The following is a 26,200-nucleotide window of genomic DNA, read 5'->3' on the forward strand; positions in this document are numbered from 1 at the left end:
CTCCCTTCAAATACTTGAATACATTCATGAGGTCCCCTCTTAGTCCTCTCTTCTCAAGGCTGAACAGGCCCAGCTCCCTCAGTCTTTCCTTACAAGAGACGCTCCAGTTCCTCTCATCATCTTTGTAGTTCTCTTCTGGACCCACCTCAGGAGTTCCATGTCTCTTTTGTCCTGAGGAGCCCAGAACTGGACACAGCACTCCAGGTGAGGCTTCACCAGGGCTGAGTAGAGGGGCAGGATGAGCTCCCTTGACCTGGTGGCAATGCTCTTCCTAATGCACCCCAGGATACCATTGGCCTTCTTGGCTGCAAGACCTCGTTGCTGGCTCAAGCTTGTTGTCCACCAGGACCCCCATATCCTTCTCCACAGAGCTGCTTTCCAGCAGGTTGGCCCCCAGCCTGTGCTTATGCCTGGGGTTATTCTTCTATAGGTGCAGGACCCTGTACTTGCCTTTGACTTTCAGACAGTTCTTCTCTGCCCACCTCTCCAACCTGTCAAGGTCCTTCTGAAGGGCAGCACAGCCCTTTGGGGTATCAGACACTCCTCCCAGCTTTATGTCAGGAGGGAACTTGCTGTCCCCTCAGCCAAGTCATGGGTGAACAAGTTTAACAATACTGGCCTAGTACTGAACCTTGGGGGACACCCTTAGTGACAGGCCTCCAACTAGACCCTCTGCCACTAATTTCAACCCTCTGGGATCTGCCGTTTAGCCAGTTCTCAATCCGCTTCACTGTCTGCTCATCCAGCCCACACTTCCTGAGTTTGTGTATGAGGATGTTGTGAGAGACAGTGTTCAAATCGTTGCTGAAGCTGAGGTAGACGGTACCCACTGCTCTTTCCTCGTATGAGCTGCTTATCCGTGAAACACCCTAGTACAGGTATGGTCCTTCTTCTCCACCTGTTGGGGCCCATCCCTATGGCACAGCACTTGGCACAATTCCTTGACTGAAGTTTGCAATGCAGACCTGTGTACCCGTTCCCTGTCAGCTTCTGTAGAGGCCTATGCAGGGCACTGTTTGCTCCATGCACAATATGTGTTCATACTAGTATGTTTAAAAATGGACTGTGCCCTTTATGATTGTTGTGACTCTCACTACAGTGGGAAGTTGCCTTATGGTGCAAGGCATGTCATTGGGAAAAACAAGATTTTGAGCCATCCTAGGAATGCCTTCAGTGATCTGATGAGCAAACTGGAAGCCTATCAGGAGTGGTATTTGGGTGTCTCAGAGTGTTTGGTGTATGTGTGATGTGAACAACCAGGGAAACAGATCTGTCACTCTCAGTTATTGGTTCAACCTCTGCATCTAAAATTCAATAGAGTTTACTAGGCTGTAAGTTGTCACAAGGGAGGGACTTGCTGGCATGCTCAAAGTGAATTTAAAAGGCTTTATAGTTCCTGCAATGCTCACTGGGATGATTCAAATTGATTTGTTATTTATGAATATAAAATTAATTTGTTTACCTTTCTAGGAGTCTTAATTCAGTTCCTTGATACAAATTAAAGAATCCAATTCTCATATTTTGATGTGGACAAGTGATTTTTTTTTTTTTAAACTTAGCATGCAGCTGTAGTGCTCTGGATGGGGTTGCAGATTGTTTGATGATGAGTTAATGGTGGTAGTGGTGAAATGCGTGTTTATTTGGCCCAGTTAATTCTGCTCATTTATGTAAGTTCTGATACTTCCACAGGTACTGGTGGAGACATGACTTCAGCTTTGAGGTGTCTGCAGTCAACATGCAGGTTGTGCTAAGGGTTTATTTCAGGGTGTTTATTTCTGAGGGTTAAGTGCAAAGGCTCTCAAAACTGACTGTTAACTGACAGCTTCTTATTGTTAAATAACTGGTTAGTAGGTTTTAAGATGGAAATGAAAGGCATGCCAACTGCCAGGCCCACTAAAATGAAAGGCTTTTTCACTTGGAGGAGGCATGACAAAATTAGTAACTTGGAGATGTGGAGAAAGATAAAGTGGACTTGGTTGATGGGGTAAGGAGTGATAAGGAGGTGTGATTGTTTCTGTATGAAGCCCTACAGGGAAGCAAAATGGAAGTTTAAAGCCAAACTGCTGGGAAACAAGGAGGAGTTGCTAAAGATTGTGGTGCCATATAAGGAAACCGTATTTTGCTACAGAAATATGTTTGAGACAAGTTCCAAATTAACATAATAAACAAGGAAGATACGTATTCCTTATTTTTTCTGTTGTGGACAAGTTGCTAAGTGATCTATTGTTTAGAATAGCAAAATTATGACTAGTATTAGTTGAGTGTTGCCTTTCAAAGTAAAAGATGATTGGAAAAACAGCAGTTAGGCTAATTTTTAAATACTGTCACTGTTTGTCATATAATTGCTGATTATCTTAATGGAAACACACGAATAATTGATTCTATGATTTTGTATTTATTCTGTTACTTTTTAGGTTCCAGAATTCTCATCTGTCTCTGTTGTCAAAAGCGCCAGCTTTGTCTCTGTTGCTTCATACCTGTGAAATACAGCCATTAGAACAGAAATTCATGTCGTAGGCAATATGAGACTTGATGGAGCGTGGAAAATCACAACATCAAATTAGAAAATACTTTGTTTACGTTGTTTATTGAACTCTGCCATATTTTATACAACCGAAGCTGATGTAGGGTTGCCACTCTTACAGTTTCAGTGCTCTGCGTGGCTTCATGTCCTAGTGCCAACCCTCTATTCTCCATTCCTTCATGCTGCATGTCTGTGCATGATGACACTTGTCAGTGTTGCTGAAGGATTTCATTACAGCCACTAAATTGATCTAACTTTAGAACAGAGGGTGTTGGTTTACAGACAGTCTTATGCTTTCATGTCAGGACACAGCAAGGAGTTTCAGTCAATTGTCTGAATCTGTTGCTCTGGGTGGCACTCCTGCCACCGCTGTCTTATGACCCCTACATCCCACCAAACAGTATGATTAGCATCAAAGAACCATTATCCACTTGTCAGGTGCTGTTTTTCCTTATCTGTGTCTCAGCCACAGCACCTGTGGGGCCCCCTGTGATTTGGCTTAATTCTCACCTTGTTTAGTCAGCATCAATTGGACTAATTAGTTATTTGTGAGTGGCATAAACAGCCCTTATCACAAGGTGAAAATTGTTTTGCAAAGGAAACTACTGAACTTCAGATCTTAAAGAGTGATAAATTAATTTGAATGTGTCTGTGAAACTGACAAGGAAAACATGCAGGTTGGGATTAGGCTTGCATTCTGGAGATTGCAGTAAATGCAAAATTATATCCCATCTGGAGCCTTCCTCCTCATCCTCTTCCTCTGTGCCCCTGGAAAGGAGAGTGCTGCTGGGCCTACTTATAAAGCAGTGCACGAACTCCTGGCTCACTAGCAATGTCTCTGGATCTCAAAGCAACTTTGTGGTCCTCCTCTCTCTGCTTCTATATTTGGAGAGCTGTGCTTGTTCTGCTTGTGTAAGGGGTTTCTTTCTTTTTTCCCCTCTTCTGTTGTTGTTTTTTTTCCTTAAAACTGTAGATCTTGTAATGGGTCTGAAGACTACAGATATTGTCCCTGAGGACCATGTCTAGAAAATATCTAATTTTTTAAACTCAAGAAAACTGGTGGTGCAGGAGGACAGGAAACTATAACTTAACTGTAGCATGACTTGTGTATTAAAGTACTGTGTGAACTAACAGTAGAATCAAGCTGAACAGTTAAGCCACTTAATATTCTCCCTTAAAATATTTGCATGAGTTCTGTAAGAGTAATCTGACTGACACAGCTCCATTGCATGGGAGATTTTAGATGAAGATTGCAAAGAAAATACTGTCTCTATACAGAGAATATAAATGAACCAGGGAAACCAATAAGAAAATCTGGTTATTAATTGCTTTTGAGCCTTCTATATTTATTTTACTAACAGGGATGAGCGACATTATATCTTCATTTGCTAAATCGTTTTGTATAGGCTTCATTTCTCTCATTTCTGCATGTGTTGTAAGTGGGGCAAAGTTGGGTTTCTGTGCAGTGGAATGGAGAGGAATGAATATTTTTGGATGTAGATTAATATTGCCTGCCTGTTTCTTATTCCAGATGCAGCTTAGCTTAGTTTACTGTATGTAAGGGCTGTTGCAGGAATGTTAACATTAGACTTCTTTCAGAAATGTCATTCCAGGGTTCTTTGTTCATAGAATAGAACCTGATATTAGGTTGATTTTTTTGTTTGCTTCTGGTTAATATTTTCAGTGGCTAGATGTGGAAAATAGCTGTACATCTGAAGCTTAATTGTCTAGTTCTAAAGATAGAAGAACTTTTCACTGACAAGAATTTTTGAACAGAGCAAAATTCAGTATTAAAGTATAATGTTTTTACTATCATGATTTCTTAATATTTTCACTATAGGTAAATATCTATCCTAAAATTCAACCTGAAGTAGTTTAGTGCTCCTAAGTTGTTAAAAGCTCTCCAATCTTGTAATTTAAAAACAAATTTAAGATAAAAGTTTATTCAAAAGTACCTTTATCCACTTACTTGCACAATTTGGAGAGATAATCACTTGGATACTTGGAAAAATTCTGAATATACCTATATCGCTGGAATAACTTAATAAACTGGAGTGAGATGCATGAAGATAAAGCTGAGTACTTGTCCTTGGTAGTATACTTTTTGTTACCTCATCTGACTCCCAAAGCTCTCACTTGATTCCTGGTATGATAATGAGCTTCTCAAAGTTGTGTGGAAGGACAAAAAAGGAAAACTTTAGAGAGATGGACCTTCTTGCAGCTGTTGGGGGAGCTTTCATGGTCAGAGATAAATTATTGCTGTGGATGGTTGCCTACCTGCAGAACTTGAGCAACATCTGATAGCTGGAGGCACTGAAAAACAGACATTTTAAAAAACCCGAAAGAATTGCAGAAATGAGAGCAAATCCAGTATTTATCCATTTTTCTTCCTTTTTTTAAAAAAAATCATGTTAACATTACTCTATACATAACCTCCAGGTAGCTTTATTAATCTTTAGTGTAAGCAACTCCATGTTCTCTAACATTATACCAAAAATTTAAAAGTTTTGTTGGTTTTTTTCTTTGCTCTACAGTACAAGTTTTAATTTTAAGTACTGGGCACTGATTTGTCTCCAGCTTTACAACTCTCTCAGCTTCCATGCTGTTGATGGTACTAAATTTGTGAAACTGTAGTGTCTGTGCTGTCCTACTCTTCTAAAGTTTACCAAGAGTGTCTTATGAATGGGAAGCTCAGACAGAAGTGAGTTCAGATAAACTTTCTCATTTCTCAATGTTTGATATTTGTTCAATAGCAAGAGCTTTATTTCCCAAGGTAAGGTAATCTAACTCCTACGATTTTATGTGATGACCATACATTTTAAGTGCTGTCAGTGCCTGTCTTACACTACCTACTTGTATAATACTGCTCTGTCTCTTTTCTTTCCCTTCCTTCTCTGGAAGGTCTTCTGTATGGGCTTCCTGAGCACTTAGTTGAGATTGGCGCGTACAGAGTGGTTCATTTTTCACCAAACAGACTGTTTTACAGGATTACATACCTATGAATCATAGAATTGTTAAGGTTGGAAAAGACCTCTAAGATCAAGTCCATCCATCAACATAGAACTACCACTATGTTCACCATTAAAACATGACCTCAAGTGCCATATCCACACATTTTTTTGAACACTTGCAGGGATGGAGACTCCACCCCTTCCCTCAGCAACCTGTACCAATGCTTGATAACCCTTTCCATAAATAATTTTTCCTAATATCTAATCTCGTAGAGGTTTAATTGTGAGTAGATCCCTAAATTATTTCCTACTGGTTTCCTGTACCTTATGTCTTAAGTACTGGGCAATATGTGGTTTCAAGTTCAACTGCTGATCAAAACTTCATGTCCTGGAAAACCTAATGGACACTATATAATGATGTTTCTGGCAAAGGTAAATGTATTTTTTACTTAGTCTTACAGGTTTAATGAAAGTTTCTAGGTAATTTTTCTCCCTTCAAATCCTGAAAAATTGCTGATATTACTTGTGATGGTATGGTAACTCAGAAGTGCTTAAAAATCTAATACTAAAAGCCGATTCATAATTGGGAACACAGCAGTTTTAAAAAGCTTTGAAGGCAATGCTCTGTGCAGTGTTATGTAGCTGTAGTGTAAAGCCATTGAACTTTATAGATAAATAGTCATGTATATGTATTAACTGCTAACTGCATACAGAAAATTTACCAAGCTTTTTAGTAACAATTTCCTAAACTTTTGTTGACCTTGAGTTAAACCTGACTCAACCCCCCAAGACATAACAGCAAAAGCAGGTCTATGAATGTAGGTGTAAAACTAGATAAACCGTTGGTGGTATGGGAGAGATTTTCGTCTGGTTACTCAGTTGTAACTTGCACTTTTTTTCCTATCTCAAAGCTTGTTTTGAGACATGAAAGTTGTTATTGTATGTGTGTAAGAAAGCAAAATATGATGTTGTACTCATTACATAAGTACACAGAGTGTGTTTAAGAATTTTATAATTTTAATTTTAAGATGACAGTTGTTAGTCACTGTCCAGAAAAAGATTTTATTTCAGAACAATTTCCATACAATGAAAAATAGCGTTATGCAACACTTTGCCCTCGAACTGCCATATACAGTTTTTATCAGACTTCAGAGCATTTTTAAGAATGTGGAAAATTCTGTGTTGTTCTGTTGCTTTGAACTGTGCTTGCAGAACTGGTTGACTTGGACTCCTTAAACAGCATTGATTATGCTTGGATGCTGTAGTTTTGACTAGGGCTTCACTTTTAATCACTCTTCTTATTTCTTTTCAGGGATCTCTCCTTAAGCTGCCTAGATTAACAAAAGCTTGCTACAGCTTCAGAAACAAGCTAGGGGAGAGTATTTTTTAAGACTAGGAGGACATTGGGAGAAAGCTGTAGGCTTGATGTGCTAATACTTTGAAAAAGCAAAAGAGTTTTTGTCCTATCCTAAGTGTGAGGATAATCAGCAAATGCCTGAGAAATCATGTGCAGTGTTCATGTTGTCTGATCTGGAGAGAAATCACCTTGGATGACAGCTATTGTAGAGACTCAGAATTCAGTGTATGCAAAATTACCACTTGCAAAAACACATATGTGATGCCTACTGCAAGGGTTTGCCAGAGAGTGTATGCTAAGAATCCAGTCTGCTATGTAGAAGGGTCTGCTGTGCCTGTGGCTGTAATGGGCTGAGGACTGCACATTTTTGTCCAGTCTCCACTGTAAATTGGGAACTTGGAGTGTGGTTGCACTCCAGTTCTGAGCACAGGGATGTTGTCCTGTTTTGGGATGTGGGGGCATCATCTTCCTCTGAAACTCTTAGACTGAAATCTGATGGCTGAAATCTTGCTCTATTTGCAACAAGAAGAGGATCTCCAAGACACATCTTGTTGGACTTACCTTGAAAACGGTCCTGTGTTTGGAGTCCAGGTGCATCCAAGCCAGTAAGTCTGCATAATGCAGAGTTTCAAGATCTATACTGAGGAAATAGAAATTGCTGAAATGAATGACGTAAATGTTCATTGTCATGGACTTTTCACTACACAATAGAACTTAGGAACTATCAAAGATGAGCTGAGTAGGAACACCTCATCTCACTGGGCATGCTTATTCATCCCCTTTTTGTCTTACTGGTTGGGGAAAATACTTCTGCTGAGAAATCTAAAACTTTCAGTTGGAGGTCAGTGCCCATGGTGGTTCCTTTTTTTTTTTTTTAAACGCAGTTCCTCCACGGGCCGCAGTCCACTCACCTGATACCATGTCTGCTGCCTGCTCCTACTTGGGCAGCTCTTTGCTCCACCACCTGCTTAGGTATCATTGCCTGTGTCTCTTTTTTAATTCAGCCCCAGTCCTGGGCTGTTCTTGTGTCCACCCTGACCTCCCCCACGGTGCAGCAACTTCTGTACCAAAACATTGTCAATTTAGCCCAGTATGTGGGGGGAAAATTTAAATTTTTTTAGCATCATTTATATACCGTAAGGGGAAGCAAGTAGGACATGAACTAATGTAAAAGTTCATACCTAAGACAACACAATCCCAGCCTTGAAAATTTGTAGGTTTTATGGCAGTGAATATAACTTTGGAGTGATGGTAAGCAATAGTGTGGGAAAAGAAATAAGTAAAAAGAGATCATCACCACTGGTGTTGGCACAATCTGAAAGTACCAGAACACAAAAAAGAATAGATACTTTTTTTTAAAAAAAGCAAATATTAGTTATGGGTTAGCAAGAAAAATTCTTTCTAACTTTCTGTACTAACTTCAGCTTCTTTCATGAAAGCTTTAGGTAGTGTAATGTACCATTCCTATATTGGGTAGTGTGCATTTTTTTTGTAAAGGCTGCATTAAGATGCCGAAGTGGAAAGGGTGGTTGAAAACTATTCATTCAACTGTTAGGACACAGGATTATCTCCTAAGCATAGCTTGGGACTGATTGCATGTCAATGAATGAATTTCTGTATCGCTGATGAAAAAAACTGGTACGAATCTGCCCGCTAATGATACTTCTCATGCTTCTTTAGTTCTCACATTGCTACTCAGGTCCAGGAGGACTTGGCAGTTACTTCTTGTTAGTCTGTGTTTGTCCATGGTAAGGTTGCACTCTAAGCCAATTAAGAGCAGCAGGATATTAGTCTTAATGTTTTTGCCACGCCTGAGTGGACATTTTTAATAGTCAAACTGTGTTACTATGGCATTCTTGTTAGTTTGTTTTCTTTTTTGTTCAGAATCAGAATATTTCTGGAAAAATGAATTACTATTCTGTTTAATTAGTGAGGAGTTCTGGTTTTAGTTCCTATTACTGTCTTTAATGAATACTAAATACTTTCTGGTTATGGAAGATTGAGAAGAGAAAGCTGAAAGAGGAAGAGAAGAGAGGGAAGAGTAAGAAACTGGTAGGGTTTTTTTTCCAGAATTGCTTTTTCTTATTTAAAGCTGTGCTTCCTTTTCAACTATTTATAGGCAAAAATAGGGGACTTATTTTTTATATGTGGAAATATAGATTGTAATTTTTTAGAATATATATTCATTTTTTGACCACTTAGCAAGGCAAAGAGGAAACTATCCTCCTATTTAAACAATATTTCTATAACTAATAGTATTTCAACTGAATTGATTGAGACTTCAGACAGAGAGCATCATGTCCTTGTGTGGATAATGGAAGAACAAAACTTTTGTGTAAAGATGAATTGGCTGAAGTTACAAATATTTTTGTATGTTTCATATATTACCTTTTGTTTGTTTATAGATGTTTAGGAAATCTAAAATTTAAGTAGCTCTATTATGTTGCTACAGAAAAGTAAAGATGACCTAATTGTACAGCAGCTTGGAAGGACTTCAGTGATGCATCAGGGACTGATTCTATAACGCAATTGGTCCTATACACATGAAGTGTATAACTTCTATTAGTTTTTAGAAATAATCTTTATAAATGTTCATTGTCAAGTGTCAAAACAGTGGTCTAATTCTAGAGGCATCTAAATTTTAGCGTCTTTGTCAGAAAAAACTCTTAATTACCCCAGTAATCTGGCAAAATCATGATTTATCCAACTAGTGTAACAAAGGGAGCTATGCTGTTTCCACAGAGTGTAGACAGCTTGTTGTTCAGTAAAGCTGTAGTTAAAACATGAAAAGACTATAACTCTAGTTTTATCAGAAGTATTAAAAAGTGTAAGTAAGCTTCATTTATGAAGTTACATACCTAACTGTAATGTCTGTGCCACACCACATGTGCCCTTCAAAGTGCTCTGGTTTGTCTTGAGCAGCACATCTGAGGAACCAGCACAAACCAGCAGGCCACCTTGTCAAACAAACTGAAGATATTTAGATAGGGCGGTGGACGATTTTTGTGCTGACAGTGCAGGAGAGCAGCATCTCAGAGCTGAACGATTGACTCTTACTGACACACCCACTTGCTTTAGTCGTAGTATTCACCTACCTTTTACATATTAAAATCCTAACCTGTGATGTGTTGAAAGTCACAGTTATGTGACATACTGAACTGTGACTAAATTGAATATCAGTGCTGGTCAGATGTGTGTTCATTAACCACACATCCACAACTTGTATTTGGTTCTTCTTTGGTCTTTAATTAATGTGGTCAGAGCCTTTATATTTTCCTTTCAATGTCAATCTTCATCAAAGTAATTGCCAGGCTTCTAAGATTTTTTTTTTTTTTATGGGCTCTTTAGCTTTCCAGAGTTAAAGTGCTGGTTGCATTATGGTAATATGCATGACTTTGCATTTGCTTATGCTTAATTTGGAGGTAAATGAAAAATATATCTAAGGTTGAAGACAAGTAAAGTCTAAGTATGACTGAAGAAGTAATTGTAGATATTCAAAAGAGGGGAAAGAATTCATGTAAAGATTCTATTAAAAAAAGGTAAATAAAAGCCAGTCACCTTTTCATAACCTTTGTGTTGAAGAGATTTGTATCAGGAGAACAGCTGTGCAACCTCCTATAGCCTGATGATTTAGAAGGAAAAGATGAGTTGGTGTTGAGGGTACAGTGACATTTGTATGGAGAACTAGCATATGCATTGATTCCCTTGGTCTGCCTTCCTTCCTTCTTTAGCTTTCACTGAAACTGTATTGCTGTCTCTGATCTGTTCTGCATCCTTTCTGTCATTTCTTCCAACACCCAACATAGGAGATCACCACATCTGCTGTCAGGTGAGCTTCAAGGAACCTTAACTACCAGCTGCTACTGAAAGCTGCTCTTCCTGCCAAGCAATAGAGATATTTCAGAGTTCACATCCCCTTTGTAATAAAGTCAAATTAAACTTTCTTGACTATAAGTAACCAAAATTCATTTATTTTGGGGAAAAAAAGTATTAAAAATGTACCTCTGAAAAGGAAATAAGGCAAGGCAAAGGGTATGTGTTTTCACATCTTGGAAAGGGGAAAAAACAAGAGAGTCAAAAAACCTAAAAAGTTAAATCCAACTCTAAATCCTGCTAATTAATATCTTTGGAATTTGATGGCATCATTCCCTGAAGAATACAACAATCTACTTGTCATTAAAACGTAGCTAAATTTAAACTGACAACTACAGAATTATAAAATGGTTTGGGTTGGGAGAGGCATTAAAGATCATCTAGTTCCAGCCTCCCTGCTATCCTCTGACAGGGATGGGTCATTCCACAACTTCTGTGGGCAACCTCTTCCAGTGCCTCATAACCTCACAGTAAAGAATTTCCTTCTAATATCAAATCTAAATTTGCTCTCTTTCAGCTTAAAGCCATTCCCCCTTGTCCTGTCACTACACGCTCTTGTAAATGTCCCTCTCCAGTCTTCTTGTAGGCTCCCTTCAGATACTGAGAGGCAGCTATAAGGTCTCCCCTGATCCTTCTCTTCTCCAGGCTGAACAATCCCAGTTTTCTCAGCCTTTTCTCATAGGATAGGTGCTCCATCCCTCTGATCATCTTCATGGCCCTTGTCCAGTCTCACTCCATTAGGTCCATGTCCTTCCTGTCTAGGAAGCCCAGAGCTGGATGCAGTGCTCCAGGTGGGGTCTCACCAGAGCAGAGCAGAGGGGTGGAATCCCCTCCCTTGACCTGCTGCCCACACTGCTTTTGATGCAGCCCAGGATACAATTGGCTTTCTGGGCTGTGAGTGCACATTGCTGGGTCATGTCCAGCCTCTCATCCACCAGCACCCCCGAGTCCTTCTCAACAGGGCTGATCTCCATCTGTTCATCGCCCAGCCCACATTCATGCCAGAGGCTGCTCCGACCCAGGTGCAGCACCTTTCATTTTGCCTTGTTAAACCTCATAAGATTCCCATGTGCCCACACCTAGGGTTGTCTAGGTCCCTCTGGATGGCATCCTGTCCTTCAGGTGTGTCTGCTTGGTGTCAAGGGCAAATTTACTGAGGGTACACTCAATCCCATTCTCTATGTAATCGATGAAGATATTAAGCAGTACTGGTCCCAGTTCTAAGGGACACCACTTGTCACTGATGTCCATTTGGACTCCAAACCATTGACCACTACCCTCTGGATGCAACTGTCCAACCAATTCCTTATCCACCAAACAGTCCACACATTGAAATCATCTCTTCAAATTTCAGGACTGTGTCAAAGGCCTTACAAAAGTGCAGATGATTGACATCCATAGCCCTTCCCTTGTCCATTGATGTAGTCACTCCATTGTAGAAGGCCATCTTATCTCTGTCTTAGTGATATTAAAATATTTTTAGATTTGTGTGTAATGCTATATGTCCTGGTAGTTGTCATGGTGAAAATAAGTTATAAATTCTGAAGTAGAGTAGTTTTTTCTTTTTACTTATCTAATTTCATTTGGTAAGCACTTTACTTTGCCTCATGTATTTTATACATCATTTAGTGTTAGTATGAATACGTGCAGGTATAAAGCTCCAAACCATGAAGGTTTCACAACACATGTTCCTAGCCTTAATTAATGTTAGTTTTGGAGAAATTGTATTGAATCAGCCAATTCAGTTCCAGATTATGGCCTAAAATTGATTAGAATAATCAGAGTTTTGAAAGCTTTTGGAGAACTCATACGCGTTATGCAGTGTGCAGTGTAATGAGATGAAGTTACACATGTATTAATGCCATTTAGTTTAAAGGGATAGATGGGTGGTGAGAGCTGGGGAGGTGATGGGATGGATCTGAATCTATATTAGAGATGTCTCTGTTTATCAGACTCTACAGCTGGGTGCTGATTTTTGTCTTGGAAGACTTGCATTTTGTTGCATATGTATATTAATGTACTTATCTGCTGTATGCAGCAACACATACAGAAGTTCTCAGGCAAGGTTTATTGTGCAAAGTAACTTCTGTATATTTCAAAGGGCAAACTGGCAGATAACTTGTGTGCAATGATAGTACATGTAAATTAGATTCATGACTTCTACTCTCTGTCCTTTAGGGAACAACCCATCTTCAGTACCCGAGCTCATGTCTTCCAGATTGACCCAAACACTAAGAAGAACTGGGTTCCCACCAGCAAGCATGCTGTTACTGTGTCCTACTTCTATGACAGCACAAGAAATGTCTACAGGATAATCAGTTTGGATGGCTCAAAGGTAAATTTTATTTAGGAAAACCTAGTTGCATGGTACATATTTGTATTTATTTACTAGTCTGATGTCCTTCGTGTTTCTTCTCAGATGTTTGTGTCATTGTCTGACTAACAGATTACTGACATGTTAAAATGGTAACATTGCCTCATTGCATGTTTTAAGCATTTATTCAAAAATTTATTTTCCATGTGGTTGTATTTGCTTCAATAACTACTGCTGAAATTCAAGTGATGTCCTGTTGCTTAGTTAATACTATGAGGAGGATAAAAAGACAAAAATTTGTACATAAAGTACAAATAGGGTTACAGTAACATGTTTTCATTTCTGCATTCAGTCATTTATCAGTATAATTAGCTTCAGCATTGTGAAGGACATCTGTTCAGTGCCCGTAATCACTAAGTAAATCCTTCGTTACATAATCTTCCAATTTTTACTGTAGAGAATGCAAGGATTCCCTCCTAATAAAGCCTGCCTAATAAAGCTTTCCATGGTAAGCTTTTATCAAAACTCAGTCGGTTTGAGTCTGGAAGGGAGGGAGGGTGTTATGGTTTTTGAATTTTTTTTTCCTTCCCTACTTTAATTAGAAAGGATAATGTGCTGAGCTGCTGTTGCAAGAAACGTTGTCTAAGAAATTAATTTGATGTGCAGAAAAGACTTGACTGTTTCTAAGGTTCTACCCCAAGTAGGTATAATAACAGTAACTTTACAAACAGCATATCAGAAAACTCTGCAATAAGGGCATTAAAGAGATACAAAATGTAGTCAAAAGTTGTGATCCTTTCCAGAGATTTTCATTTGAAGCTTCTGGAAGCACATCAGTTCATAATTGTTGGAACTGAAATACTCTTTTAGAACATAGCAGTACTCACAGAGATTTTGTGACTATTTATTAAAAGCTGAAAAATATTACCCTGCATTTTTTAAAATATCCAGTGTACTGATATTTTAAATGAGAAAGAAGAACTTCTATTGTAAAGAAGTATTTAGAAAGCCATCTCATAGTCAAAGATCTCTACTTCAAGTGATTGAGGCTCTGGTTTCAAAGCCTACCAGAATTTTTCCAAGCTTAACACTTTGTTTTTTCCCTTCCGAGCCCTCCTTCAAATGATTCTATCAGTTCTGTCAAATAATTAACATACCTTTTGAGTGACTGTTTATGAATAAAAACTTCGGGATTGGAACTAGATGATGTATGAAATCAAGACTACCAGTTGTAAAATGTAGTGCTTTAACTGATCTGGAGAGTTTCCAAAATCCTTATTCTGCTATCCCCTGCGGTTCCTTTGCCTTCATCCAAAGCTGCAACTCCTGCCAATTGCCTGCTGAATTAAATTTTCAAGTAGTTGTTTATCTATTTGTTCTTTTGCCTACTGCAGCATTCCCTTTACATTCACAGTACTATTGGCAAGGTATAATGATAATGCAGTTTATTACTTTTATTTACTCTGTGAGTGCTGCAATCCTAATAACGTTTTTATCCAAGTCTTAAATGACTCAGATCTGGGATCCCAGTCATGATTAAGAAGGACCCATTGTTTTAGGCATTCACAACACTGCTCTGAAATATGCACAGGTGAATAGCAGAATTTTAAGGAGGATTCCTGCTTAATTCCTGGAGAGTTCTTTTTTTTTAATTAAACCCCTATCTTTTTTAGCATGTCTGCACATACCCAATATGGTATGTACAAAGGGATAAATGTAAATATAAAGTGTTCTTTATATTTAGTTATATATAAAGTTTGGAGTACATGCAGATAGTGTCCCTGTTGTATGGCATTCAGCTGGGTGTCAGTAACACTACTGGCAATACACATGTTGCCAGTGGCAAAAAACACTTATCAAACCCGTTTTGAAGGTGTCATGCCCCTTCCTCAGAAGGAATAGATCCACCCAGGTTTTATTGTATATTTGGGTGTTGATGAGGTTTGCAGCACCCTTTGGATTTGTATGGTGAAGAGAATGACGTGGCTGCTCAGGTGCTGAGCAGTAAGTCAGTGTTGGCAACTCACATGTATATTCACTTAGACTGCAGTAAGGTGGGGTCGAGAGCGAGATGCTTTAGATTTGAGTGGTAACCCTATTTCTGCCCCACTCCCTTCCCTCTCTTTAGGTCAGTGAGTTTCAGTAGTATGCTTGGATAAAATGTAACTTCTACACTGATTGTCTAAAAGTCATTAAATCTTTCTTCTTGAAAACAAAAGGACATTTTAAAGACAGGATCTCATTCAGCTACTGTACATTGCAGATTCCCACTTGAATTTGCCTAGGGGGGTCTTTGGTTTATTTTGTAACTGAGGGATTTTTTTTTAAAATTTGAGCCAGATTCAGCCAGGATAGGTCCCACAGAAGCAACTGCTGCTTACTTTTAATGCATTCTGTGTAATTTTTTTTTCTGAAACTACAGTCTCCTCTTGAAATACCTTGCATCAGAAATTAAGCATGTCCCACTAACTCAACTATAAAAAATATTCTAGGACCATAAGGTGTTCAGTGTACAGGCTATATTTTATAGTCATCTGCAATATTTGGAGCCCTGTTGCCCACAGCAGGAAAATACTGTAACCTAATAGAACTTGAAGCTGATTTCTGTGACCTCTTGAGTAAATATCTTTATGTAACCCTTTCCTTCTACCACTGCAGAATCAAGAGAAACCCTGAGCAATAAAATTTCTAATGCAGTATGGCATGACAACATTGAGCAGTTGTTGCTAAGGCTTTTGCTTCTCATTAATTATATAGTCATTTCAGAGTTCCTTGGAAAAATATGTTTGAGTACTTCTTTCTCCTGGGTGATGGAATGAAGCCTCCATTATTTCTCAAGTAACAATGCAGACAGACATTGGGATTGTTGCCAGAGTCCCACTGTTTTTCCATTCAGTCTCTGAGAAAAGGAAAGAGATCAAGTAGCATAGTTCTTGCCGTACTAGTTAATTCTCTGATAATCAATTTTTTCACAGCTGCAAGATAGGAAAACAAAATTAAAATTTTCTGTTCACCTAAAACAAGGGAAGACTCTGGAAAAGAGTGGTTTTCCCGTCTGTAGATTCCATCAGCCTTGTATGTATTATTACTCTGTCAAGTCTTCCATCAGTGTAACTGCAGTAGATGATTTTTTTATTTTAATAACTGTCTCACGTTAAAGGGATAATCTTTTAAATTCTTGATAAAAGTTTTAAGTAAGGCCTGTAAGCTCAAGAGTTCAGTAATCTTCCTTTGAAGAAATTAAAAAATACTGTCTTAATTATTATTCCTATCAATTTTAGCACAAGATAAAATTGTATTTGACCACTACTGTTGTTTGCAGTCAGTAAAACAAACAGCTTAGACACATGCCCTATTTTCTCATAGCTAAACTAATATGAAAGGAAAACATGAAAGCTATTTTATATTTCAAAAAAAAATCTGAAGATAACTAAATCAGTTTTCTTCAAAAGCTAAATGTCTGCCTGTCAGATTGACTCTGTTCTGTTTTTAAGATATTCTTGTTCATTTATGCAAATAGCATTCTTGAAAGTTGATGAAATATTTGACACTCATTATACTGGTAACTCTACAGTGAAATCTGTATTGGAGGAGAGCAGTTAAAGCAGTACCTGTTTGAATGTGCAAGACAGGCTTGATTATAAATTTTGATTTAAAAAATAAATATTTTTTTTTAAGCTGAAGATATGAAAGATTAGTATCTAGTTCTTTCCAGAAGTAGCTTACACTGACCGTATCTGTAGAATGCTCTAGCATTGCACTTTTAAAAGTATGTTGTAACACATGAGAGATCCAGTGTACTAATTCTTTTAATTCAGAGAAGACTGAAAGCCTTGATTTTCTTGTAAAGTTGGTAAATCTAATTAAAGGGCTCTTCTTTTTTTTTTTATCACTGGGAATGTAGTCTTCCCAGTGAGACACTTGCTGTCTTTGGACTAATACTGTCTGCTGAAGTGAAGCCTCCGTATTTTTCTCTCTTGGAAAATAAAGGGAAGAATTGCAGCAACTCTTTCTCAATATAATTTTTTTTAAAAAAAGTTTTCTTCCTACATTTCTCCCTTGCAAAGAAGCAGTTTGATAGTCAATGTAACCCACTATAAATGCAGACTGCTGTCAAACAGCTATCCCAGTCTGGTCCAGGCAGTCTCTTTTGGTTCTCTGTTCTGCAGCAAGCCATGTGGTCAGCTGAAGCAGTCTCAGCTGAAAACTGGTTGGTTTCTCACAGGTTTGTCACTGGGTTAAGCTGCAACCAGCTATGCTGCTGTGACTGCAGGAAATGGCAGCCCTGCAGACTTTAAACCGGCTATTTGCTTGGAGGTCTTAAGTCCTTGTCATCATCCCTAGTGTCATCTTCTGAATTGAGGAAGTTACATCCATGACATAATATGCACACTCTCAAATCTGTGATGCAAGTTCCAATTAATCAAATATTAGATGGACCTGGGCTTAAGCAAGCTAGACAACATAGCTAGAGCTCTAGTTGAGAGGAAGAATCTTTTCTACACAGTCCCCAGGATATTTAATTTCAAGCATATTATTGTGGACAGCTTCCGCAGCAAGTGAGATTGAACATTAAGTGAACCTGCACAGCTCTGTTCTGGGCTTCCACCTGTTTATTTCTAAAGTGGGCTTCCAAGCACTAATAGTGCAAAAGAAGACAAGAAGCGTACAAGTAAATGAGAGATCCAGAGCACCTCCTTTCTGAGAAGTGCACCTCCCTCTCTCACATTATCTCATCTGCCCTATGTGGCATAGACAACCATTTTCTGTGAGGTCAGTTGGAGATAATAGTGCAATAAAGCCTGCTGGCTTTATTTGGGCTCCAAACCTTATGCCTAAAGAAGGGAGAATAATGTTTTATTTACCAGTGACTTTGCTGAGCAACTTTTCATATGTGAAAATCTTTTTGGACAATTATTGCTGGAGACAGTTCTCCAGTCTCTGGTCACACAGCAAATCCTGTCTTTGACCTGGGGAGGCTCATTGGTTCAAATGTAAGCTTTTAGGCATTCCAGAGTTTTCCAGAAGTTTGCAATGGTAGCTAAAATTTGCATTTTGAGGCATTTTGAGGCAAAGGTTATCAGAGACAATGTGTTTGATATTCTCAGCTTTGAAATTCTTCAGATTTGCTCTTCTAAATTAATGTGAGTATAGTGGAGCTGCCAAAGCCACTGCAGAAGATGCCAGTTTTGTTAAATTTATCTTGCTGCAGTATCTTTGCTTGTCTTTTTACATGTTGCAATACAGTTTGTTCTTCTTTCTTTGACTACTCCTCTCTGCCACTTAATCTGAGAATCACCATATGAACGTGGGAGCTTTTTGTGGGTTTAGCAGGCCCCTCAGCTTAAAATTTGTCAGGCTTACCCCGTAGAATTCATAGAAAATGTTAAGCTGATAGTAGCAGTGCTCCAGCAGTACCCAAATCTCAGCAAAAGCAAAGGGTGCTAAGTAAACTCCTTATTGTAATATTCGTCCAGAAGGCCGTATCACACAAGTAGTATAGACTGATTTAGACTTCTAGAAGATCTTGGGCTTGTGAGAGCAGTACTTTGTCTCTCTGATTTTGAAGTTTCACACTGTCACCATCCCAAGAAAATAATATTATGTTCTTTACAGCCATACAGTTCATGGTAGTCAAAGAATAAAAGAAAGTTTGTATTATTTACAACAGACAGTTTGGACCATGTGGATTTTGTTGTTGCTGCAGGATTCTTCAGTAATCACTGTCTTTGACCTGCCAGGGCTAAGGCAGGAGTTATGTTTTCATGGAAACAGGAACCATGCACACAGCTGTTCAACAGATTCTCAGCTTGGTACTGTAAGACCACTACAGTAGGAAATACACTGACAATAACCTTTGGAGGACAGTAGCTGGCATGTAAGAAAAAGTCTTACTGAGTTGTTTACTCATAGTGTGTGCTATTTTCTGGAAAGATTTTAGGACATTCTCTATCACCTGGGTGTAACAAAGCACCAGGCATTCATGAAAGGGGCTGTGAATTATTTAACAAATGTGACTGAAACTCTTAGTAGCACCAGACAGTTGAGGCACTGTGCCTGCATTTCACTTCAAATACTCCTGTCTTTGGGTTTATGACTAGTCTTTCTTGTTCCTGTTGACTGGTTGTAAACTGTACTGGCCATAAGTGGTTTAGTTAAATGAAACCCATTGGTACCAGATAAGACTTTATCCTGTTATACTTTAAAGTCAGCTGGACAGTTCCACATCACAGATTTAGAGTATGCTAGACAAACTTTAATGTGATGGAAATACTGTTGAAATCCATGGTGAACCTCCAGTTACTTTTAGTGGAATCAGCATATCATCTAATAGTTGCTTTTTGTGTTCACATTAGCTGAAGTTACGTGCTGCAGGATGTGCTTCTTCCATCCTGTAGATAACAAGAAGTAGAGAAGAAAACTTATTCCAAACTCTGCTTGGAATGGTTGTTGTTGTTAGCCTTGCTTGTATATGTGTAAAGGAAACAGATTCTTGTTTCCTTTCCTTCCAGAAATTTAAAAAGAAAATGTTCTCCTTGTTTTACTGCATGTTTTTCAGGGAGAATCTCATATGCAACAGGGCAGGGGTGGATAAACAGTGAAGCTTGCAGTGGAACTTGAGAGGCCTTGCCTTAGGGGACAGACTTTGTTGTTCTTCTATGCAGATGCTTTAAAACACTTAAAGGACTCCTTGCAATTGTAAATTGATCCCTCACTCCCCACCTTCCCAGCCCCCTGCCCCAGCTTTTCTCCCTTTGTGTGCAAAAACATGCCTTTGCAATTTTAGCTGTGATTGACTTAAAAAACTGTTTAATAATTCTTGGTGTGTATCTCAGTCAGTGTACACAGATACTTGCCTACAATGTTGGCATTTTCAATTATGAGTAGTCTGAAAAGAAAAATCAAAACCACAAAACCAATTTTTTACAACTGTTACCTTTTTCAGGCAATAATAAATAGCACCATCACCCCCAACATGACGTTTACTAAAACATCCCAGAAGTTTGGCCAATGGGCAGACAGCAGGGCGAATACAGTCTATGGCTTGGGATTTTCATCTGAACACCACCTTTCAAAAGTAAGTATGACCAGCTAGTGAAGCCATTTAAGTATATTTTTTTCCTACTTGCTGTATCTTGACTCAGTTCTCATTACTATTGTTATTTAAAATAATTTACAAAAAATGTTCTGTGTCAGTATTTCTAATGTAAAAACACAAGACTAAGTGTAATACCTGCAAATTTTCTTTTAAGTGATAGAGAAAAGGAGGGACATTTAAGCCTATCACAGTGTATGTTGTTAATGCGTTCTAATTATTGATTTGTTAGGTTTTTTTGTTGTTTTTTTTTTTACTTCCATTACTGTTTTTCATGATAGAATGTAAAGGAGTAAACAATTTGGTGTTTCTTCTCTATTTAGATCTTCTAGGAAAAAAATTGCTGGTAGTCTTCAGAAGCATTTTTGTCTTTTAGGATAAATTTACTTCTACTTGTCTACTATGTAATGCATCAAATTACTGATATTACAAAGTTTGCACGCTTAAAGTAAAGGTAGTGGGAAATATATTCAGTATAAAAAGAAAGCATTTTCTATTGAAATGCAAAAGTTGAAACGTTTGCCGAAGAAACTTTGTGTCATACATGAGAGTTTCTTTTCCGACCTGCTTGTGCAGGAGGGAAATACTGCTTTCCAAGGAAAGCAGTAATCTCTGTTTCTCAAACTGATGGTACAGTTTCTCTGAGCACCCTTCCTGCAATATACATTCCTTTTGCTGCTGCTCTTGTAGACAAGTCCAGGAACCTGTACAAGCCACAGTCATTTTTCTTCAGATGAGGAATTTCAATTCAGTTTAAGAACTTGTGTTTATATTAAGCAGAGAATTTTCCTATTTGAAATACACAGAAGACCTGGACATCCCAAGTGCAATAAAAGGAATGCATAGTACATATTTAAATAAGGAATAATGATGACTGGGTATTTAAAGAAAGAGCAATCATAGCAGCCCTTTTGAGAAAGTAGAAGGATAAGCATGGGCCTGCCAGAAAGCCATTAAAATGAGACTCAGTACAATCTATTTTATTTGGACAAGTGTGAAACTTGTTGGATTTCTTCCTTTCATAACCAGATAGTTTTCCTTTCCACAAAGCAACTGAGTTGTTCTGGAACTTCTTTTCTGTACTCGATTTATTAAAGTCCTTAAGTGAACAGCCCTGCTGTATGTAATTTGTGTTACAGTAGTGTCTCTGAGCCCCAGTGAAAGATCTCAAATTCCAGGGACCAGAAGACAGCCTGCAACCACAGAAAAGACTTGGTCTCGTCTGTGACTGATTTCCACAAGTTAATAATGTAATAATCAGAGCAGACAAAGTAAACTGTTTATTCTCACATCATTGTCTACTTATCTTCTTATAGTAACATGTTTGACTTTTGTACTCTTTGTTTTTAAGTGTCCTTGTCCTCCTGAACTAATTGCTAAGGTAGAGTGCAACATCAGTAACCTCCTTCTGTACAATTATTGTGACTGAGAACTAGTAGAGTGAGACTGTCTGGTAGAAAAGCAGTGGCACTCTAATGAACTTCACATACAAACAGTATAAAAGAAAATTAATTAAACATTTATTTATTTTCATTAGACCTTTTCTCAATGTGTTAGACAACAAATTCATCTCAAGACTGTTCCATAAGAAGTTGAGATACCTGAAAGGTACCTGTATTGAAAAACGCTCCATTCACAGGGTCAGGACTTGTTAGCAGAACCCCTCTTGGTGATCCAGTAGGAGAAATAGAATGCCTCATGATTTTCAGGAAAAACTGAGAACTGCTTTCTCATTCAGAATATGTTTATGCTTTTGATAGTATCCTGATGTATGAGAAGAAAAATTCTTTTTAGGGTTTACTCTCTGTCTTACCCTTTTGAATTAGTTATCTGATTTATTCTGTAAAACTTAAAAAGTATACTAAATGGAAAGGGCCACCACTGGTATTTATGTAAGCCTTGTGTAGTCTTCCTACACAATTTTTTATCTTTTCCTTAAAATTTTGATCCTCCAGAGAACTTTTCCTTTCATACCATGAGACCTTGTCTTTGTTATTCAGAAATTTTATCAGGAAATAGCTATTATCCATCACCTGACTACCTCAAGGAATTCTGGAAAATTTGTGAAAATTTCCACTAAGTTTACCTTAAAATGGCCCTTTCTCAGAATGATATCTATTGATTTGCCTATTATATATTTTTTACAGTTTTTATGGCTGTCATACAGAAGACCATATTTACTGTCTTCATGTCTTCAGCCATTTATTCTAAACCTGAGCATTATGTTTTCCATTTAACAATCCTCTGGTCTTAAAGCTGATTTAAATAGTAGGTTACCCATCATATTTTGAGATTTAGGTACAACTCTTAAATAAGTGTTGTCTAGTTCTGATGATCTGTTGCGAATTTCATCATCTGTTCTGAGACAGTTTTTTGGATGCTGGATTAAACTTTCAGGAAAAATAAGCTTTGAAATAACCTGACAGGTGAAATACAGGCTACAAGTGGAGAGAAATTACATTTCCTCAAATACTAGTACCCTACCAGGAGAAGACCATAAGGGTTTTTTGGGTCTTGTGTAGTAAGTGACATTCTGATTGAAAATAGTTGATAAGGTTGTGTCACACAAAAGGTGGGCTTTTTACCTTCTAAATACGAGTGCAAAACAATTCCATCATAGGCTGCTGCCAGATTGATTTAGACACTGTTGTTGAAGCTTCCAATATTTTTGCAGAATCATTTCAGTCTTAAGCTGATAATAATAAGATAATGTTCTGTAGGACACAAAAGCAAATGTTTGGCTACTACAGCAATTAGTGTAGCATCAAGATGAGATCTAGGAAGCCAAATTTAGCTACTGAAATTATAAATGCAGTTAAAATTTGAGAAGAAACAAGTATTGTTTCAATCATGAAAGAATGAAGCCCGCTGGAAGATGTAGGCTAATGATGACCACATTAGGCTTCAGAACCAGATTAGTTATTCTTAGAAGGAGGGTAACACCTGAATCTAAAAGCAGCTGTGTAAGGCAGTTTGTCACTATTATTAGCTATCTATGAGGTGAGTTTTTTTAAAACTATCAGCAACAGATCATGTTTCATTGCGTTGTAATTTTCCTGACATGTAAACAGTGTACATTATGCCTGAAAGGTATATCACAGGGTAACTCATTTAAATGACTATCTCATAAGGAGAAAAATTAAAAAATTCTACTGACACAAATAGACTTTTTAAAATGCAAAGTGCAGCATTTTGTTCTACATGTATTGTATTGCTTCACGCCCACTCTTTGTCTTTTTTTTTTTATTTAACATATGTACCTTCAGTTTGCTGAAAAATTTCAGGAATTCAAAGAAGCTGCACGAATAGCAAAGGAAAAATCCCATGAAAAGATGGAGCTAACAAGTACACCCTCTCAAGTGAGTCTTATTGCCTGATTCAAGTATTGTGCTTCATATCTGTTCTACTTACTGTGTTCTTACACAGACGTGTATTAAAAATTAACAGGGTATTTCTCAGTTATTGTGAATCCTCTCATCAGTCAGCAAGAACGTCAAGAAGTCTCAAGAATACATTTTGCATACGCTGCAGAAGTGTCAAAGGACTTGCTTTAAAATAAAATTTGGCTTTTTTTTTTTTATTCCTTTCCTTGAGCTTTCCAAAGAAAATGAGTAAACATGGTTCTGTAAGTGAATCTATAGTAAACACTTTTTGTACGTTTTCTTATTTTATCCATGAAAGTTCAGGTGTTGCACTGTAAATAACTTTTATAGAATAATCATTGCAACAAAAATGAAAGTTAAAACAGCAAACTATTTTTACTTATTTCCTACTATTTAGTTTTCTCTTGTGAAATGTGTTAAAGGAAGATGAGAGATTCACATGCTGGTTCTGGAGTTTTATTAGTTAGCCATGGTGTACAAAAAGAGTTTATAAAAGGTATGTCAAAACGTGAATGGGGTTAATATAGACCTAATAGGAGGATAACTTACTATATTCACTTTTACATTAGTCATGCTGAGAATTAATTATGAATACTTGAGTTCACTTTGAAAAAAGAAATTGCATGAGACTTTTTTATGTACCGTGTATTCTGCCCTCCCACCCAGTATTTTTGACTCAGTGTTAGCTATTTACTTTGCTTTGAGCAGTAGTAAAGACAAAAGTAATTCATTCTCTTGGAGAATGCAGCAGCTTTAAAGCTGCAGCAGGATTCCTAAGTTGAGTGTGTTTAATGTAGCTGAGTCTTTTTTTTTCTGGGGAATCTTTGTTTATTGAACCAGCGCATCTCTTAAGTGCTTTGCACTGTAATAGGCTTGTGACCTTTGAAGGAACAAGGATGGCAGGCAGTTTGCAACATGTTGTACAAATAGTTTTATTGCCACCAGAAAGCTATATGTAATGGCTTTCCCAGAGGAATCAGTGGAAACCAGAACACACACAATTCATGTTTTCCCAGTAGGCATTTTGCCCAAGTACTAGATTGGCTTTTGCTATTAACGGAAGCCTGCTTGCTCTACTTTAACAGGAGAAAAATCAGGCAGTCTTTTTTTATTAGTTTTCTTGACTGTCTCTAAATTTATTATAAATTCCACAGAGACAATGGAAGTGTGTATTTCAATATTATACACTTGTTGATAACGTACACTTGGCTTTAGAAACAGTAAGTGCTTTAGCCAGGCCTCTAGTTTCTTGATGTTATAAGTAAAAAAATTACTGTGCTTCTCTTTTTACGTGCTGATTAATATTCTGGACTCAGAAGTTAAATCCGACACTGTCAAACTGAGTGACTTATTACCTGGTTTGGATATAAATTTGAACTACTCACTCAGAGACAAGATGCTTTCATCTACCAGCTCCTCAGTGTTAAAGCTTTCTCTTAAACTCTATGAGCTATTAATATTGTTCATTTTCCTTTACAGAGTTCCTTTTACGGCTGAAACCTAACATTTTATACTGTAGGCAGTTACAGAAATGTTACCTTGAGTGATTTTATAATGCCTGTTGAGGGCTGCATTATGGCACACTTAGGAGTAATTTCCTATTCAGGGCTTACTTTTCGACTCTTGGTTTTCACTGTATTGATAAGCTGGTGTGTTATTCTGAATAATACAGTTAGTGGAAGTGCTGACACATGAGCATAGTAGTCTTCACATTCTAGTTTCTCAGTGAGAAGGGAATTGAATCAAGAACTTCAGAGTTTGGAACAGATGAGAAGTGATGGCATCATGGCAAGCTGCATCTCTTCTATGGCACTGGGACTCATTCAAAGAGTTTTATGACTGAGAGGAAGAGGGTACTTGGTACTGGGCAGGGAAGGTGGGGGACCCTAGAGACATTTGAAGGAGCACCTGTGTCATTTTCATCTGCCAAGAAGTGGCTGCAAGGCAAGTAATTCAAGTGTTGCCTTTCTCAATCATTATATAGTTCTTTTTTGCTTTTTGCATAGTGATCAATTGCAGAGAGGGAGAGTAAAAGAGGAAGGACATATTTTCAGTGATCAATCAAGACTTTACAGGAACCTGGCTTTTTTAATGAGGCTTTGACAGGATTGACAGGGAGGACATTAGGAGGTAGCATGTGAGATTCTGTGTAATGGTGACCCAGTTATCTACAAGTGTCAATCCCTCTGCTGTCTTGGACTTGCAGATATCCTTCTGCATTAAATTAGTAATAAGTAGGAAGATACATATAAAAACTGGAAAATACTCATGTCAAAACTGAAATAAGGTTTTATTTATTTATCTTTGTATGGCTTTAAAAATGTCATAGAATCATAGAATCAACCAGGTTGGAAGAGATCTCTGAGATCGTCAAGTCCAGCCCTTGATCCAACACTGCTGTGACTACTAGACCATGCTGCTAAGTGCTACATCCAGTCTCATCTTAAAAACCTCCAGGGATGGTGAATCCACCACCTCCCTGGGCCCATTCCAATGTCTGATTACTCTCTCTGTAAAGAATTTCTTCCTAATATCCAACCTAAACCTCCCCTGGCAGAGCTTAAGACTGTCCTTATTATTTACCAATTAATTTGAGTCCCAGATATGGTACATTGCCCACCCTCTCTACTACACAATTCTAAAAGAGAAACTAAGTGCATGTGCCTTTTTCTGCCTTGTTTTGCCCTTACAGATTGAATCCA

At 37.9% G+C, this 26,200-nt stretch overlaps 1 protein-coding gene across 1 annotated transcript in view; it reads left to right on the forward strand.

Moving 5' to 3' along the window:
* HOMER1 (homer scaffold protein 1) overlaps positions 1 to 26,200 on the forward strand; it is a 92,121-nt gene that overhangs the window by 10,477 nt on the left and 55,444 nt on the right. The window contains exons 2-4 of the mRNA XM_032676072.1: positions 12,884 to 13,040; positions 19,966 to 20,097; positions 23,382 to 23,474. Coding sequence (XP_032531963.1) covers positions 12,884 to 13,040; positions 19,966 to 20,097; positions 23,382 to 23,474 — 382 coding nt within the window. The remainder of the gene's footprint in view (positions 1 to 12,883; positions 13,041 to 19,965; positions 20,098 to 23,381; positions 23,475 to 26,200) is intronic.

The sequence above is a fragment of the Chiroxiphia lanceolata genome, chromosome Z (assembly GCF_009829145.1).
Source record: "Chiroxiphia lanceolata isolate bChiLan1 chromosome Z, bChiLan1.pri, whole genome shotgun sequence".
Taxonomy (NCBI): Eukaryota; Metazoa; Chordata; class Aves; order Passeriformes; family Pipridae; genus Chiroxiphia; species Chiroxiphia lanceolata.